This window comes from Mercenaria mercenaria, unplaced genomic scaffold (assembly GCF_021730395.1).
Source record: "Mercenaria mercenaria strain notata unplaced genomic scaffold, MADL_Memer_1 contig_2346, whole genome shotgun sequence".
NCBI classification, from domain to species: Eukaryota; Metazoa; Mollusca; class Bivalvia; order Venerida; family Veneridae; genus Mercenaria; species Mercenaria mercenaria.
The window spans coordinates 4,992-25,617 of NW_026460401.1; the positions used below are offsets into that span (position 1 = coordinate 4,992).

The 20,626-nt window shown below is 34.9% G+C and overlaps 1 protein-coding gene across 1 annotated transcript; it reads right to left on the reverse strand.

Moving 5' to 3' along the window:
* Positions 1–208: 208 nt before the first annotated feature.
* Positions 209–19,810, reverse strand: LOC128552337 (uncharacterized). The gene is made up of 2 exons (XM_053533367.1): positions 19,269–19,810; positions 209–5,932 (listed from the first exon to the last, which is right to left on the reverse strand). Exons 1-2 carry the CDS (start codon positions 19,277–19,279, stop codon positions 5,173–5,175), a joined length of 771 nt encoding a protein of 256 aa, XP_053389342.1. The 5' UTR covers positions 19,280–19,810; the 3' UTR covers positions 209–5,172.
* Positions 19,811–20,626: the final 816 nt, after the last annotated feature.

Genomic DNA, 20,626 nt, shown 5'->3' on the forward strand with positions numbered 1-20,626 from the left:
AACATTTTCAAATCAAGTCTAACAAAAAATTAAGCACACCACTTTATCATTTTTATTGGCTGAATAGCCTTCAGAGACATTGATGCTTTGAAAAACAGTTGACTTGGTAAGTTCTGCATTGTAGAACAATATTTGTTTCAAAACTGCAGAATTACCTTAACTACTAACATATACATACATTTGAATAAACATCAAAATAATCAGAATAAAATTTATGTTTTATTTGTAACTTTTCATTCACACTAAGTGTATGTTCTACCATTTTTATATGGTTTACCTGTTCTGAACCTTAATTGGAGATGGTTGCATTGATTTTTAAATAAATCTTGAATTTACTCGCTGCCACTAAACTCACTGACTTAACAGTATTTCAGTTTAAGACCTGTAAGCTATTAAATCAGAATTTACTAGTTAAGGTATCCTATCCAAAAATAGGAGAAATTTCGATGCCTGGTGACCCCCATGTCTTTTTGGTATCATTTGAAAAGAGTAGTGTCTGCTGAACAAGAATTAGTTAATGACTATAAAAAATATCTAAAAATCATGTTTTTTGACTCCAAAATGATAAATTTAACACTGTTATAACTGGATTTCTGTTGAATTATCATTAAAGACTATAAAGTAAAATAATTAAAATTCTGTAACACATTTTTGTCATGTAATTTATATTTTTCTTTTCAGTAGACAATACACTTTCAAATGATTATTATTTGAGTTTACCAGGCATCAAATTTTGATATATCTTAATAGCACTGTTATACAGAACTTGCTTATTTGTGGATCTGATACCATAAGTTCAATCATCAAGCTGTTGTCTTTAAATGACTTTCACAATCAACCTTCCTGGAGTTTCTACAGGTAACAAAAGATACACCATAACAATTATAGCACATAGCAAATTTGCAGTAGATCTATTATAACTCACTTTTTGTGACAGTCAAGTTCAAAACCTGGCTAGAATTCAAAGTAAAGAATTAAAAAAATTTGTACTCATCAGCAAATATAATTCAATTATCTTGTGGTGAAAGAAAAAAAATCAATATTTGCTTTAACTAAGAACAGTCAGATATACAATAGTTTTCAGCACATTCATACATTTTCTACACATCAAGTTAAGCAGTATAATTAAGGCAAAACAAAGAACTATCATCACAGTATCTTTGGTAGCTAACAATACATTGCACAGTCTCCATTATTTGACAAAAAAAATTATACCAAGCATACCTCTATATTGTATTTGCTACATCTAAATCATATACTAGACCAGGAATACAACAATGCATGTTCAGTCTTGAAATGATATGCGCTGCGCCATGAGAAAATCAACATAGTGGCTTTGCGACCAGCATGGATCCGCACCAGCCTGCGCTTCCGCGCAGTCTGGTCAGGATCCATGCTGTTCGCTTTCAAAGCCTATTGCTATTAGAGAAACCATTAGCGAACAGCATGGATCCTGACCAGACTGTGCAGATGCGCAGGCTGGTCTGGATCCATGCTGGTCGCAAAGCCACTATGTTGATTTTCTCATGGCGCAGCTCATTTATATTATTCATTTTTTTTTTTAAATATTTTGCTCCATCCTATAAAAACTTCCAAATGTTTTGATTATAAGAGAACATCCTTTGCTACAGACACAGCTAATGTCCTATGTAGTCCTGAGAGTTTTTTTTCTTTGGGGTATACCAGTAAAAATTTGTGAAATCTGTAAGAGAAGACTAGATAGGATTTAGACTTGCAACAACGTGTAATGCTGAAGATTGCTAACCTACACGACACTATATCCAAGTTTTTTCTCCAAATTCTTTTGTCTAACATAATACATATTGCACACTAAGAGGTAATTTTTGGAGAAATTCGAATTTTGAGCAATTTATTGGACAAAGAAATATATTTACTCATTTATGTCCTTACAAAATAAGCACTCATCTTTGGTAGTCATTTATGAAAATCATAACATGTGACATTTATAAAGCGGACAATTACTCTCTCAATACATAAACAACTAATGAACATCACATCATCACCTTTCTTGCCTCAGTATAATCTAAGAGAAGGAATAAAATAAATTGGACAGAATAACATATCAAAGATCTCTGAAGTTTAGTTTGATCAGAAAATGCGTTTCTTGCCATTATTTTCAATTCTTTAAATAACAATATAAAACAAAAGATTTTATAGGACTGTTTCTGATTTTGAAATCATGTTCTCCAAAGAATTTGAAATTTAGTTTCCATAGAAACAATCACTGGACTGTGGTCAATTACACAAGTGTGCAGGACTAATGAAACTAAAATAAATTCTCTTTCATATACATGTAAAACTGATTACCCAAGCTGATATAAACAATTATCCTTGTATTTGTTCTACGGACTGTAACAAAACCCATAACAATGTACATCATTCTCAAAACATCCACTTTTAACCACGGAAGTGCAAGAATCATCACAAAATCCTTTGCAGGTTTGTTAGTGGAAATGTATTGTATATTTGATGCATAGAAGATCTCCACATATTTTCAACAATTAATAAAAACTTTGTTTTATTAACTTTACTTTGGAAAAGCTGCAAGCTAAAATGGAAACCATACTATTGTGATAGGCGGTGACAATAAGAATTATACAAGCAAGATATGGTGTCGCCTTTTCTTTTATCTTTATATATTCCAAGAATTACTTGTTGCAAAAATAAATAATTTACAGACATGTATATAACAAAAATGGTACTTATTTGTACAATCATTACGTATCAACTGAAGCACAATGTAAAGATAAATTCTGTAAAATTCTTACAACTGTGACCAATATTTTAGTAGCACTCAGGTCAGCTACAGTCCAAGGAAAAAAAAGTTAAATTGCAGAACAATAAAAGTAATTTATAAACAACTGTACATGTTTAAACATGACTTTACAGATTTTAACATGTTTAAATTAACAAATATAAGGTGATCTGTTGTTAACTTTTGGTTAAGTGCAAGATGCTTTTACTGTACAGACAGACACAGTTACTTTACTGTGAAATCAAATATATTTGCATTCAATTAAAGGTGGTCACTCATTTAAGCAACATTTTAGGACACTTATTTGAAGCCAAATACAGAAAAAATAGATCCCAATTAGAAATGTGTCTTCTTGTCTTGTATCAAATTTTTGTTATCATCCCCTTTAACATGAAAGTATTAAAAAGCTGAATATTTCCTTTGATTATACATTTGTATAAATAATTTTTTGTTTTACATTCTATTCCAACAATTTGAGCAAAGTCTGAAAAAATGTATAGCTTTGGAATTTATTTGCTTCCTACCTATCATGGTTTGCACAACCATGACTAGCAAAAGGGAGGTAACTATAGTTTTACGAACTTGTAAATGTCAAATGCAACTCTTTGACAAATGTAATACAATTGTTCTTACGTTTACATTATTCTTAAATAAATGTATCTTTATGCAATTTATACTTATGCTAAAAACCTTTATCTTGGTACCCAACCAGGATAGAAAAATCAAATTTGAAACTACCTACAGTGAAAATCTAACGGCACTCTGTGAACATAAATAACTGTAAATGATGAAATGTTAATAAGTTTCAAACAAGTCCATTATTTTACCAAAATAAGATTTACCACCTTTAATTTTTTCTATATCTGATTCTGGTAATTTTAAACAAATCTGCATCTTACTACAGGAAATCCAGCGAATCTTGCAAAAAGGTCGGAACTATCACAAAAACTCTTAACAGATTTACTTCCATTTCATAGCAAATACCCCTTTTACAAATATTTAACACTGCAAATACAGTCAAAAACTTACTTTGAAAGATTTTGACAGCAAATATTTGACTTTACAGTGTATCATTGTAATTCATACTGATTACATACATGTTTAGATAATAACTGTTGTTGTCTGCTATTGTCATAAGACCAAACCTTAAATTACAAAAATATCTATTTTGTTGAAATACAAATTTACAAATAAACATTGTCTGAAACATAGTTATTGACAAAATATCTTCTTTTAAGAAACACACCAATCAAAAATTCCTTTTTCCTAGAAATATAACACAATAACCTCTTTGGGGCCACAAAAAAAAGAGAAAAGAAAGAAATATAACACAATGTATGAAGTAATTTTCTCGACTCAGTAAAAAAGAGAAAAGAAAGAAATATACCACAATGTATGAAGTAATTTTCTCGACTCAGTACAGAAGCTTCGGGAATTATGCTGTGGCCAAAAACAAACTTTCAAATAACTTAAGCCTAAAAAGGCTATTATATAATTATCTTACTACTTCAAAAAAAAAAAAAAAAAATTGCTTAGAAAGTGTGGTTTGTAGATACTGCTGGGAAAAAGCTTTACATGATGACCAATTATTTAACCTTTACCCTGCAATATTTCTAAAATGGGGTGTTCACTGAAAAGTGAACAGTGCAGATCATGATCAGCCTGCATGGATCTTGGTCAGAACTGATCGCAAAAGCTGAATCACTTGCCCCCAGCAGGCTAAAGGTTAATCAAAATTTACAAGGCTGATTCAAGCACTGGTGAAGCATAAGACATACATATTTTTGAAACATTAAACGTTCAAGGGGTTCAGCCTATTTATCTGAACAGCATGTTTCCTAAACCAATGGTAATATTCTGAAATGGCACTAAGAGATAGGTATTTAATGAATCCATAATAATCACATCGCACTTAACCACATATATTTATACATGTACATTAAATATCTTTCAATTCCCTTCACTTGATAATCAAAATGCAAACCAGAAAGCAAATTACTTATGCTTTCAACAAGCTCAGATCAACCTGATACCAAAGAATAGTATACAAATTAAAATCACTGTTCACTTTGCATTTGACACAATTCACCATACTCTTGATTTCAGGATTAAACCCCTCTTCTTTGGATTACTCCAGGTATATATTGCTAATCTAAGGGTGATTGCTCTTCAATGAAACAGAGTTCCCACAAAAAACTAATCTCTTTTTTTACAGATCACTCACTCCATTAAATTTTGACCAATCACAAACTTTCACTTTTCATTCCTTCAGTCTATTTTTCTTGCATTATGTCTGCATCTACATCTACTGTCTGAATACTTTTAATTACTAGTTAACCTAGTATGAAAGACTTGTAGTGCTATATATAATTCTATGTTCATTTGAAGTAAGTCACTCAAGACTGGCTTTTTGCAGGTGTATTGGAAACAGATTCTGTGGAACCGGACTGAGCAATTGTTGCTACTGGTACCACTGGCGTGTAAGAGTTTGACATTGGTAGAAGACCTGCTTCTACAAACTGAGGCCCGGCGTATCCAGAGGGCATTGTAACAAATGGCGAAATACTTGATCCCGGGAATTGCAGATTGTACACTTGGCTTGGAAGAAGCGAGAACTGTGCATTTGAAATCATGTTTTCTTGCAGTAGGGGCGTAGTTGGTGGTTGGCTAGAAGGCTGAGCATCTGCTTGAGTAGTCTCGCCACCCTGACCACTCTCTACAGTAGTGTACGACATTCTAGGACTACTGCTTCTGTGGTCTACAGTCTCGGTATAGGCCGTCTCAGATTTGCGACTAGCTATATCAGATGCAGCGGCGGGAGATCCGTATGATCCTTGGTGACGTGCTGTAAAATTTTCTACACATTTAAATAGTTCTTCATTGAATGATCCAGCCGAACCTTTGTTTGGCCGTCTTTGAGACATAGAGAATATTGGGAAATTGTCTCTCATATGTATAGACATCAGCGATGCTGGCAGAGGTGGTGGGTTAGGAATACTGCTCATGTTTAGAGGACTCAGTATTGGAGCAGTAGACAGGCTGCCCGTTGCTGTAGTTATAAGTGGTGAGGCGGGGATGCTGATGCCTTTCTCATGAAGGAAATCTTCCAGCTCAGATTGATGGCGTTTCTGAAGACTCTCTCTTTCCTTTGATTGTCTGTAAAGGAAATATTGCTTTAAAGAAGTAGTTGCAAATACACTGGTTTGTAAAAAATAAAGCTTGTAAAATGGTAGAGAAGACATGGTGGTCATGAATCACCTTATTAGAGAACATTTGTCTAACCCAAGATAGCTTATAGTGAAACTGTAATAAATAAACTTCAATGAAACAAGAGGGTCATTGACCCTAAAGCGCTCACCTGAATATAAGGCTTTAAGTGTGTTTGCATAACGTAATGGTACAAGTATTGATAGGTTTCTTCTATGTTAGCCGTCACACATGTTCTTTAGCCTAGGGCAATAGTTAGACAGTACAACTCTGATATCACACACCAAAAATCAAGGCTCTAGCTATTATGGATTCAGAGAAGATGCATGTGGTCCAAGTTTGAAGCCTGTATCTTCAAAAATGTGAAAGTAGGTCACTAGGTCAATGTCAAGGTCAAAGTTTATTTCGGTACACAAACCTATGCATATGGTCCAAATTTGAAGGCTGTACCTACAGAAATGTGGAAGTAGGTCACTAAGTAAAGATCAAGGTCAAAGTTCACCTCGGTACACAAAACTATGCATGTGGTTCAAATTTGAAGGCTGTAGCTTGAGAAATGTGGAAGTAGGTCACTAAGTCAAAATCAAGGTAATGTTTCATTTCGGAACACAAAACTATGCATGTGGTCCAAATTTAAAGCCTGTACCTTCAGAAATGTGAAAGTAGGTCACTAGGTTAATGTTAAGGTCAAAGTTCATTTCGGTACATAAATCTATGCATGTGGTCCAAATTTGGGACACGCCTTTTGGCTATCCGCTACCGTATACATTTCTGGCTATCCTCGCTGGGACGGTGTCGTACCACCAAATTCTAAAATTGATTTGTTCTTAATATGATAATTCTAGGGCCTAGTTAATTCCTAATCACGAGTGGCTATGGTGGTGAGGGGAGGGTTAAAGGAGTGGTCTCTGTCCGTCCGTCCGTTCATCCGTCCGTAATACTTTGTGTCCGGTCTATATAAATTAAACCCCTTGAAGGATTTTCATAAAACTTGGGTCTTGAAAATGACCACTTTATCAAGACGATATGCAGAACGCATGACTCAGCAATGCCGGCTCAAGGTCAAGGTCACAATTCAAGGTCAAAGGTTTGAGCCTTCCTTTTTGTCAATGTGCCCGCTCTGTATCTCCAAAACCCCTTGAAGAATTTTCATGAAGCTTGGGTCAAGAAACCACCTCATCAAGACGATGTGTAGAACTTATGAGTAAGCCATGTTGACTCAATGTCAAGGTCACAATTCAAGGTCAAATGTTTGAGCCTTTCATTTTGTGTCCGCTCTGTATCTCCTAAACCCCTTGAAGGATTTTCCTGAAACTTTAGTCAAATAATCACCTCATCAAGACATGTGCAATGTGCAGAATTCTTGAGTCAGCCATGTCGGCTCAATGTCAAGGTCACAACTAAAGGTCAAATTTTGAGCTTTCCATTTTGTGTCCACTCTGTATTTCCTAAATCACTTGAAGGATTTTCGTGAATCTTTGATCAAATGATCACCTCATCAAGACACTGTGCAGACCTCATGAGTCAGCTATGTCTGCTCAAGGTCAAGGTCAAAGTCACATGTCATTATACAGTGGCTATACATGGCCTGTAATATATTTCGACCAAAGTCATATGTCATTTTACTGTGGCTATCCTATGCCTGTAATATACTTCTGTATTGATGATATACAACAAACTCATATGTCATTTTACTGCGGCTATTCGTGCCCTGTAATATACTTCTATATTGGTGATATACAACAAAGTCATATGTCATTTTACTGTGGCTATCCGTGCCTTGTAATATACTTCTGTATTGATGATATACAACAAAGTCATATGTCATTTTACTGTGGCTATCCGTGGCCTGTAATATACTTCTATATTGATAATATAAAACAAAGACATATGTGATTTTACTGTGGCTATCCGTGCCCAGTAGTATACTTCTATATTGGTAATATACAGGAAAGTCATATGTCATTTTACTGTGGCTATCCGTGCCCTGTAATATTCTTCTATATTGATAAAATACAACAAAGTCATATGTCATTTTACTGTGGCTATCCTTGGCCTGTCATATGCTTCTATTTTGATTATTTCGAACAAAGTCATACAGTATTTCACTGTGAGTATCCGTGGCTTGTAATATAATTCTATGTTGATGATATCCAACAAAGTCATATGTCATTTCACTGTGGCTATGCGTACCATGTAATATACTTCTATTTTGATGATATCGAACAATATCATATGGATTTTCACTGTGGCTATCTGTGACCTGTAATATACTTCTATATTGATGATATCAAACAAAGTCATATGGCTTTTCACTGTGGCTATCTGTGCCCTGTAATATACTTCTATATTGATGATATCGAACAAAGTCATATGGCATTTCACTGTTTCTATCCGTAGCCTGTAATATATTTCTAATTTGATGATATCGAACAAAGTCTTACGACATTTCACTGTGGCTATCCGTGGCCTGTAATATACTTCTATGTATTCTATGTAAACGATATCGAACAAAGTCATATGGTATTTTACTATGGCTATCCGTGTCCTGTATTATACTTCTGTATTGCTGATATCCAACAAAGTCATATGTCATTTTACTTTGGCTAACCTTGGCCTGTAATATACCTCTATATTGCTGATATCCGTCAAAGTCCTATGTCATTTTACTGTGGCTATCCGTGCCCTGCAAGATACTTTTATGTTGATGATATACAGCAAAGTCATATGTTATTTTACTGTGGCTATCCGTGCCCTGCAAGATACTTCTATGTTGATGATATACAGCAAAGTCATATGTTATTTTACTGTGGCTATCCTTGGCCTGTAATAAACTTCTATATTGTTGATATCGGACAAAGTCATATGTCATTGTACTGTGGCTATCCTTGGCCTGTAATATACTTTTATATTGATGATATCAAAGAAGGTCTCATCTGGATTTACTGTGGCTATCTATGGATTGTAATGTACTTCCATTTAGATGATATCTAAAACAGTCATATGTCATTTCGCTGGGGCTATCCGTGGCGTGTAATATACTTGTATATTGATGATTCATGGCCTGTAATCTATATCTACGGTATCGAGGAGTCATGTGTCATTTCACTCCTGTAATACACTTCTAGATCTATGGTATCGAACAAAGTCATGTGTCATTTCACTGCGGTCATCTGTGGCCTGTAATAAACTTCTATATTGATGATATCAAACAAAGTACTATGCCATTTCACTCTGGCTATCCGTGGCCTGTAATATATTCCTTTATTGATGATATCCAACAAAGCCATGTATCATGTCACTGTTTCCATCCTTGATCTGTAATAAACTGATATATTGGTCAGATCTAACAAAGTCAATTAAATGTCATTTCACTGTAGCCATTCTCTACCCATACAGGTTCTTCCAAGGAAAGACGGCTTCGCATGTATCGGTGCTATACACTGGACACGTTAAAGAACCAGACTGTCTATTCGCAATTAGCTAGGCTAAGTCAGCCGGACAGGCCTGAACCTAAATGATTTCTCTCTATCTGTTCTGGGGGCTTTATCTCACTCTGTCCCTCTGGTCAGATCGCTCCAATATTGTCTGTACTAATAGAGGATGAATTTCGAACCCTGTGTGGCTGCGTTTGCTATATGTAAAGGGCCTTTGAACATGCTTATGATAAATATATAATGATATAAATCCAGTATAATAATAATAATGATAATGATAATAATAATAATAATAATAAATTAATAAATAAATAAATAAGTGTATAACATGCCACGGATAAACACTGAAATGACATTTTACTTTTTCTGTCCAATATATAAGTATATAACATGCCAAGGATAGGCTAAGTGAAATGATATTTGACTTTGTTAGATCTGTCTAATATATAAGTGTATTACATGCCATGGATAGACACAGTGAAATGACATTTGACTTTGTTCGACCTGTATATATGTTTATTACAAGCCACAGATATACACAGAGAAATGACATTTTACTTTGTTCGATCTGTCCAATATAGAAGTATATGACAGGTCAAGGATAGACACAGTAAAATAACTTCTTACTTTGTTCGATATTATCAACACATAGGTATATAACAGGCCACGGATAACCACAGTGAAATGCCATATGACTTTGTCCGATATCGTCAATATACAAATATATTACAAGCCACGGATACTCACATTGAAATGACGTACGACTTTGTTCGATATCATCAATATAGAAGTATATTAAAGGCCCCGGATAGCCACAGTGAAATGCCATATGACTTTGTTCGATATCAGCAAAATAGAAGTATACTACAGGCCACGGATAGCTTAAAATGAAATGCCTTATAACTTTGTTTGATATCATTAACATAGAAGTATATTACAGGCCACGGCTAGCCACAGTAAAATGACATATGACTTTGTTGGATATCATCAATATAGAAGTATATCATAGGCCACGGATAGCCACAATGAAATGCCATATGACTGTGTTTGATATCAGCAATATAGAAGTATATTACAGGCCAAGGATAGCCACAGTAAAATGACATATGAGTTTGTTGGATATCATCATTGTAGAAGTATATTACAGGGCACGGATAGCCACAGTAAAATGACATATGAGTTTGTTGTATATTATCAATACAAAAGTATATTACAGGGCACGGATAGCCGCAGTAAAATGACATATGAGTTTGTTGTATATTATCGATACAGAAGTATATTACAGGGCACGGATAGCCGCAGTAAAATGACATATAACTTTGCTGTATATCATCAATACAGAAGTATATTACAAGCCACGAATAGTCACAGTGAAATGCCTTATGAATTTGTTCGATGTCATCAAAATAGAAGTATATTACAGGCCAAGGATAGCCACAGTGAAATGACACATGACTTTGTTTTAAATCATCAACATAGAAATATATTACAGGACACGGATAGCCACAGTAAAATGACATATGACTTTGTTGTATATCATCAATTGATATAGAAGTATATTACAGGGCATGGATAGCCACAGTAAAATGGCATATGACTTTGCTGTATGTCAACAATATAGAAGTATATTACAGGCAACAGATAGCCGCAGTAAAATGTCATATGAGTTTGTTGTATATCATCAATATAGAAGTATATTACAGGCCCAGGATAGCCACAGTAAAATGACATATAACTTTGCTGTATATCACCAATATAGAAGTATATTACAGGCCATAGATAGCCGCAGTAAAATGACATATGAGTTTGTTGTATATCATCAATACAGAAGTATATTACAGGGCACAGATAGCCACAGTAAAATGATTTATAACTTTGCTGTATATCATCAATACAGAAGTATATTACAAGCCACGAATAGTCACAGTGAAATGCTGTATGACTTTGTTCGATGTCATCAAAATAGAAGTATATTACAGGCCAATGATAGCCACAATGAAATGCCGTATGACTTTGTTCGATATCAGCAAAATAGAAGTATATTACAGGCCAAGGATAGCCATAGTGAAATGCCGTATGACTTTGTTTTACATCATCAATATAGAAGTATATTACAGGCCACGGATAGCCACAGTAAAATGACACATGACTTTGTTGTATATCATCAATATAGAAGTATATTACAGGGCATGGATAGTCACAGTAAAATGACATATAACTTTGCTGTATATCACCAATATAGAAGTATATTACAGGCCATGGATAGCCACAGTTAAATGACGCTTTACTTTGTTCGATGTGTCCAATATTTAAGTATATTACAGACCACGGATAGCCACAGTTAAATGACGCTTTACTTTGTTCGATTTGTCCAATATACCATTATACAACAGGCCAAGGATAGCCACAGTGAAATAACACTTTACTTTGTTCGATTTCGCCAATATATAAGCGTATGGCAGGCCATGGATAGCCACAGTGAAAGGCACTTTTCTTTGTTCGATTTGTCCAATATTTAAGTATATTACAGACCACGGATAGCCACAGTGAAATGACGCTTTACTTTGTTCGATTTCTCTAATATATCATTATACAACAGACCACGGTTACCAACAGTGAAATAACACTTTACTTTGTTCTATTTGTCCAATATATTATTATACAACGGGCCAAGGATAGCCACAGTGAAATAACACTTTACTTTGTTTGATTTCACCAATATATAAGCATATGACAGGCCATGGATAGCCACAGTGAAAGGGCACTTTACTTTGTTCGATTTGTCCAATATATAAGCGTATGACAGGCCATGGATAGCCACAGTGAAAGGGCACTTTACTGTGTTTGATTTGTCCAATGTTTAAGTATATTACAGACCACGGATAGCCACAGTGAAAGGGTACTTTACTTTGTTCTATTTGTCCAATATATTATTATACAACGGGCCAAGGATAGCCACAGTGAAATAACACTTTACTTTGTTTGATTTCACCAATATATAGGCGTATGACAGGCCATGGATAGCCACAGTGAAAGGGCACTTTAATTTGTTTGATTTCACCAATATAAAAGCGTATGGCAGGCCATGGATAGCCACAGTGAAAGGGCACTTTACTTTGTTCGATTTGTCCAATATTTAAGTATATTACAGACCACGGATAGCCACAGTGAAATGACGCTTTACATTGTTCGATTTGTCCAATATATTATTATACAACAGACCACGGATACCAACAGTGAAATAACACTTTACTTTGTTCTATTTGTCCAATATATTATTATACAACGGGCCAAGGATAGCCACAGTGAAATAACACTTTACTTTGTTTGATTTCACCAATATATAGGCGTATGACAGGCCATGGATAGCCACAGTGAAAGGGCACTTTACTTTGTTTGATTTCACCAATATAAAAGCGTATGGCAGGCCATGGATAGTCACAGTGAAAGGGCACTTTACTTTGTTCGATTTTTCCAATATTTAAGTATATTACAGACCACGGATAGCCACAGTGAAATGACGCTTTACATTGTTCGATTTGTCCAATATATTATTATACAACAGACCACGGATACCAACAGTGAAATAACACTTTACTTTGTTCTATTTGTCCAATATATTATTATACAACGGGCCAAGGATAGCCACAGTGAAATAACACTTTACTTTGTTTGATTTCACCAATAAATAAGCGTATGACAGGCCATGGATAGCCACAGAGAAAGGGCACTTTATAATAGGTCAAGGATAGACACAGTGAAACTGTATAGCACGTTCTTCTTAATAATCAATATATAAATATATAACAAGCCAAGGATAGCCACATTGGAATAACATATCTCTTTGCCTTATATCGTCATTTATGATGTATATTACCGTCAAAGAATAGACACAGTGAAATGTTCAATGACTGTGCTCGTTGTGTCCAGTAAACTACAGGCCATGAATACCCGTAGAAAAATGACATATGACTTCATTTTATATCATTAATAGCACAATATTGAAGCGTATTGCAGGCGATATATAGAATATGAATTTATTGGATATCATCAATATCGAAGTATTTTACAGGCCCCAGATAGACATAGTAAAACGCAATATGGCTTTGTTTGATATTTTACATGTCATGGATAGAAATGGTAAAATGCCACATGAATTTGTTTTATATCATCAGTATCAAAGTGTTACAGATTGTACGGACAGATGGACAGAGAACATTGCTTTCCCTCCCCCATAGCCTGTCGTAGCGGGGGATTAACTAAGCCTCATAGTTTGGTAGAGTACGAAGATTTCAATTTAGTGGTACACAACCGAACCCTTTCACCGATAGCCAGAATTGTATACGGTACAGGGATAGCCAAAAGGAAAGTCCCAAATTTGAAGGCTGTAGCTACAGAAATGCGAAAGTTGGTCACTAGGTCAAGGTAAAGGTCAACTCATGTCAAGGTTCATCTAGCCACTCAAAACTATACATGTAGTCCAAATTTGAATCTTGTAGGCTATGGACAAGGTTTATAAAGGTTTTTCCCTATATAAGTCTATATAAACCATGTGACCCCCGGGGCCGGGCCATATTTGACCCTAGGGGGATAGTTTGAACAAACTTGGTTAAGAACCACTAGATGATGCTACATTACTTATATAGCAAAGCCCTAGGTTTTGTGATTTTGGACAAGAAGATTTTTAAAGTTTTCCCTATATAAGTCTATGTAAACCATGTGACCTCCAGGGCGGGGCCATACTTGACCCTAGGGGAATAATTTGAACAATCTTATTAGAGAACCACTAGATGATGTCACATACAAAATATCAAAGCCCTAGGCTCTGTGGTTTTGGACAAAAAGATTTTCAAATTTTTCCCTATGTAAGTCTATATAAACCATGTGACTCCCGGGGCGGGGCCATATTTGACCCTGGTAGAGGACCACTAGATGATTCTACAAACCAGCTAGAACTGTCACAGGAGTGACTCATACCCCCACCATACGGTCTTGTCACAGAAGAATGGCAACCATAAGAAATCTTAGAAGAGCTGTCGGAGGACAGCAACGCTCGACTATTCAACAGCCTTGTCAAATGAATGAATACAAAAGTTGAAAAAGGGGCATAACTTTGTAAAATGCAAAGTAGAGGTATTGAACCTCTGTACTGCATGTCATATCATGACAGTGAACAAGTGTGTGAAGTTTCAATCCTTTCCAATTTGTGGATACTGAGATACCAGCTTACATACAAAAACTTAACAAAAAACTGCTAAGTCAAAGGGGCATAATTTTGTAAAAATGCCAAGTAGAGTTATGGGACCTTCACAGTGCATGTTAGATCATGACAGTGAACAAGTGTGTGAAGTTTCAATCCATTCCAATTAGTGGATACTGAGATATCAGATTACATACAAAAATTTAACCAAAAACTGCTTAGTCGAAAAAGGGGCATACATGGTTCATACAGGACATGGCAAAAAAAATTCAAGGACTTTTCAAGGACTTTTTATGGATTTTCAAGGACTATTTTAATCGCTTTAAATCTTAAATTACAAAACCATTTAGGCTCTTCATAAGGCATTATGACAGAAGAAAAGTTACAGAACAGTTTTATTTTCCATAAGCTACAATAGCATATCTTAACCTTTATGAGATCTTCAATGGGATTACCTTTTATGAGCTATATTTGCCTGTATACATACTTAGTACATGTTTCTTATAAGTCTTTCAAGCTCTCAAGACTACATTTGTAGTCTTCAATTTGTCCTCAAGGGACTTCACTTCTTGTTTTCGCGTGTGATTTCAACGCACTTTCTCCCATAGTTCCGACATCAATGAGTTTATCACATACACTTATGCTTGTCTGACTTAAACTCCTTTAACCACGATGAATAATCATCCTGTGTAAGCCATTTATTGGCGAAACTACATTTATTTTTTGGGCCACTCATTGTTGTTGTTGATAGTCACGCTACAATGACCTTGCGCATAATATTTTAATGTTGTGAAAATCGCTATTCCATATCTAACTTCCGTACTGAAACGGTGTTCAACTAGCGTTCCCTCCGTGGGTGTGCATGTATTTTTATTTTACACCGTTTTTTCGCTCGTTTTGACTTATTTATTATTTATTTTTTGTATTTTTCCCCTACAATATGATTGCACCCCCGTTTTTAGCAAAATTTAAGGACTTTTCTACCTTTTTTTTCAAAATTCAAGTACTTTTTCAGGGGATTTTTGGAAGAAAAAAATCAAGGACTTTTCAAGGACTTAGGATCAAATTCAAGGACTTTCAAGGACCTGTGCGAACCATGGCATAATTTTGAAAAGAAAGAGAGTAGAGTTATGGGACTTGCTTAGTGCATGTCAGATCATGATAGTGAACAAGTATGTGAAGTTTCAATCCATTCCCATTAGTAAGTACTGAGATACCTGCTTACATACAAAACCTTAACCAAAAATTTCTATGTCGAAAAAGGGACATAATTTTGTAAAAAAGCAAAATAGAGTTATGGAACCTGTGCAATGTAGATCAGTTCATCACAGTGAATAAGTGTGTGAAGTTTCAATCCATTCCCACAAGTGGTTACTGAGTTACCAGCTTACATACAAAACCTTAACCAAAAATTTCTAAGTCGAAAAAGGGGCATAATTTTGTAAAAAAGCAAAATAGAGTTATGGAACCTGTGCAATGTAAGTCAGTTTGTCACAGTGAATAAGTGTGTGAAGTTTCAATCCATTCCCACAAGTGGTTACTGAGATACCAGCTTACATAAAAAACCTTAACCAAAATCGGGACGCCGACGCGGACGCAGACGCCGACGCCGACGCCGACGCATGGGCGAGTGCAATAGCTCACTATTCTATGAATAGACGAGCTAAAAATACTTAGTCTTTGGAGTACTTCATCCTGGGCTTCCACATGTAAGTAATACTAGTATAATACTAGTATAGTAATACTAGTAAATATATTAAATCTCTAATATTAGAGATACACTAAAAGTGAATACAAAAAAGTGTCTTACTGACCCATGTTACCACAGAAAAATGTATTTACTTTTTACATAGGACTTATAATAAAAAAGTTAGAAAAATACCTAAAATATTGAAAATCTAAAAATAGGATTTCTAAAAATAGACTAATTCCTGGAATTTAAGGGGAAGAAACTCCATACAAAAGTTAAAAAAAGGTTACTTCCCTTTGGCTCTAAGCCAATCAGAATGAGATATAGTGAAAATACATCAAAATTAACCTTAAATTCTAGGTAAAAGGGGACACAATTCAAGAAAAATTAGTGTCAGAGTTATGCACCTTGTGTCACATGATGTGGGTGATGAGGTGGAACATCTATTTTAAGTCTGAATCAAATCCATTCAGTAATAACTGAGATATAGTGAAAATACATAAAAATTAACCTTAAATTCTAAGTAAAAAGGGGCATAATTCATGAAAAATTGGTGTCAGAGCTTTGCACCTTGTGTCACATGATGTGGGTGATGAGGTGGAACATCTATTTTAAGTTTGAATCAAATCCATTTTGTAATAACTGAGATATAGTGAAAATACATCAAAATCAATCTTAAATTTAAAGTAAAAGGGGACATAATTCATAAAAAATTTATGTCAGAGTTAAGCACCTTATGTCACATGATGTAGGTGGTGAGGTGGAACAACTATTTTAAGTTTGAATCAAATCCATTTAATAATAACTGAGATATAGTGAAAATACATCAAAATTAACCTTAAATTCTAAGTAAAAGGGGACATAATTCATGAAAACTTGGTGTCAGAGTTATGCACCTTGTGTCACATGATGTGGGCGATGAGGTGGAACATCTATTTTAAGTTTAAATCAAATCCATTCAGTAGTAACTGAGATATAGTGAAAATACATCAAAATCAACCTTAAATTCTAAGTAAAAAGGGGCATAATTCATAAAAAAAATTGGTGTCAGAGTTATGCACCTTGTGTCACATGATGTGGGTGATGAGGTGGAACATCTATTTTAAGTTTGAATCAAATCCATTTAGTAATAACTGAGATACAGTGAAAATACAGCAAAATTAACCCTAAATTCTAAGTAAAAGGGGACATAATTCATGAAAACTTGGTGTCAAGAGTTATGCACCTTGTGTCACATGATGTGGGTGATAAGGTGGAACATGTATTTTAAGTTTGAATCAAATCCATTTGGTAATAACTGAGATAATAGATTTCGGGACGTGACGGGACGGGACGCGACAAAACTGACTCCTATATACCCCCCTCAAACATGTTTGGTGGGGGTATAAATATCAAAGCCCTAGGCCCTGTGCTTTTGGACAAGAAGATTTTCGGGCTATCAGTTTCAAACAAGAAGATTTTCGGGCTATCAGTTTCAAACAAGAAGATTTTTAAAGTTTCCACTATATACTTATAGGGAAAAGTAACGACGCCCTCTGGCGGCCATGTTTTTTGACGAATCAAAATAATTTGAACAATCTTGGTAGAGGGTCACACAAGGACCATTTGTGTAAAATAATTCTAAAATCGGGCAAGCAGTTTCATACAAGAAGATTTTTAAAGTTTAGGAGATGTTGTTTGAAGTTTTTTCTATTTTTAGCTATGGCAGTCCCTATGTGCACCAAAGCGGAACCGTTTGAACAACTTTGGTAGAGGACTTCCCAAGGAACATCATGGCCAAGTTTCATCAAAATGCATTCAGTGGTTTTGGAGGAGATGTTTAAACACAAATGTTGATGGCAGATGACTTGACGCACAGACGGACGACGGACACAGTGTGATCACAATACCTCATCATGAGCACGAAGTGAGCTAAAAATCCAAGAAAGTCTTACTCAAATTATTTGAAAAATCAGGCTACAAAACATGATTTCTGTTAGAGCCTTATTTGTCTGAACTAGTAAACCTTAAATGAAAATCAACTGGAAGAACAGACTGCAAATCCGAGAATTTAATACTACGCAAGTGTCTATGTTTTTTATGATACATTATTCCACTGTTTCTCACTGCTGATTAAAATGGGGCAATTTAGTTTACCTTCTTTATGAACTGTATATTTTAACAAGACTTTACCCAGTCCTGACATCAACATATTGGGACTGTTACTTGTGTAGTGTAACTTAATAAATTTTCATTAAGAAAATCTGTCCATATGACCTTCTAGCCATTAGTATAACCATGACCTGGTATGGCACTGTAGGGAATACTTGTATCATGTAGCTCTATTATTGATCACAGGGAAGCAATAAGATGTCTAACCCCTGAAAAAGCAGACTGGAAAATGCTATAATTAAGTCTATTCTAATTTTTTGTGAAGGAAAACTATCTAATCAGGCTGAAATCAACAATTTGTTGTCCAGATTCATTGCTTAATAAGAAACATCTTTACACATTTTTCTGTCTGTTCCATCTCTACCCTTTAATGTAAATTATTGTAAAAGTTTTTACAGTTCAAAATTTATATTTTCAAGGTTTGTTAAATTAAATGTACTTGCTTGTACAGGCCCTATGGGTAGGGTAGTGTGTGGTATTTCTTTTTTAAAAGTAGTAAGTGATGGCACCATTACCCAGGGGGTTTGAACCTCTATATGCAGCCCATCTGGGCATACCGTATAAGGCTTTAAGCAATGGTATTCGGCAATAGGGGTAAATGGCCTCAGGGGGCACGGTGCAGTATTATTATGTACAATGCCACTGAATATGACATTCTATAGAAATAGGCCTATAATCAGATTATTCAGTTTTAGTTTTAATGTAATGCTGGTACATTTCTATCACATCCGCATCTTCATTATTAGAAATGGCCAGGCAACACCTATTCTGTGTCGACTCCTTTTGCATAGAAACAAGAAGCTTTACCTGATTAGCATTTGCTGGTACTCGGTATCCTGTGACAGTTTCAACAGTTCCTGCTGCTGGCTATCACTGTCCTGAAATACAAGTACAAATGCACAATCAGCAATAGATTACCTTATACTCTTTACTGTAGTTTAAAGGATACAAGTTATATAAATTTTCATTATAATGTTATAGAGACCATTCTTAATTATAATAACCATTCTATTTTAATTACTTCTTTATTTAAAATTAAAGAACAAAACTGTCTAAAGACTGTGCACTTGACTATTTGAATCCTTTCAAATATTACTAGCTTACCTACAAAAGCTTTACCAAAATTTTCTCAGTTGAAAAAGGTTCATGAGTTTGTAAATTGTAAGTCACTGACATGGAACCTGGCTTCAAATGTTCATTTCATGCTGCTTGAAAGCATTTAGTAAAATAGTTCCTGCCAAACCTGCTTACATGCGAAACTTCCCAACAAAATTTCTATGTAAAAAGGGGCATAATTTTGCTAAATTTTAAGTCAGAGTTATGAAACCTGCCATGTGAGATCATCTCATAACGCTAAAAATGTGGGTTAAGTTTGAAAACATTTGGTCAGGTAGTTTCTGAGAAACATGCTTATATGCAATACCTTCATAAAATTGTTAGGAAGGGGCATAATTTTGAAAAAAGAAAAAGCCAGAGTAAGTTTCTAACTTAAACAAGAGCACCGCCTTGCGGGTGCTGACGCTCATCTGATTTTTTTTGTATAATAGAAATATTGTCCTACCCATGATTTTCTAAGTCTAAAAAGGGCCATCACTCTTGCAAAAAGCAGGATAGAGTTACGTTTCTTGATGTACAGTGTCCACTTATGATGGTGAAAAACTGTTGCAAGTTTTAAAGTAATAGCTTTGATAGTTTATGAGAAAAGTTGACTTAAACATAATATTCAACCAAGAAAATGATTTTTCTAAGTCCAAAAGGGGCAATAATTATTGCAAAAAGCAGGATGGAGTTATGTTGCTTGCTGTACATGGTCAGCTTATGATGGTGAACAAGAGTTGCAAGTTTTAAAGCAATAGCTTTGATAGTTTAAGAGAAAAAGTTGACCTAAACATAAAACTTAACCAAGAAATCTGATATTTTCTATGTCCAAAAGGGGCCATAAATCTTGCAAAAAGCAGGATGGAGTTACGTTTCTTGCTGTACAGGGTCAGCTTATGATGGTGAACAAGTGTTGCAAGTTTTAAAGGAATAGCTTTGATAGTTTAGGATAAAAGCTGACCTAAACATAAAATTAACCAAGAAAACTGATTTTCTAAGTCCAAAAGGGGCAATAATTCTTGCAAAAAGCAAGATGGAGTTATGTTTCTTGATGTACAGGGTCTGCT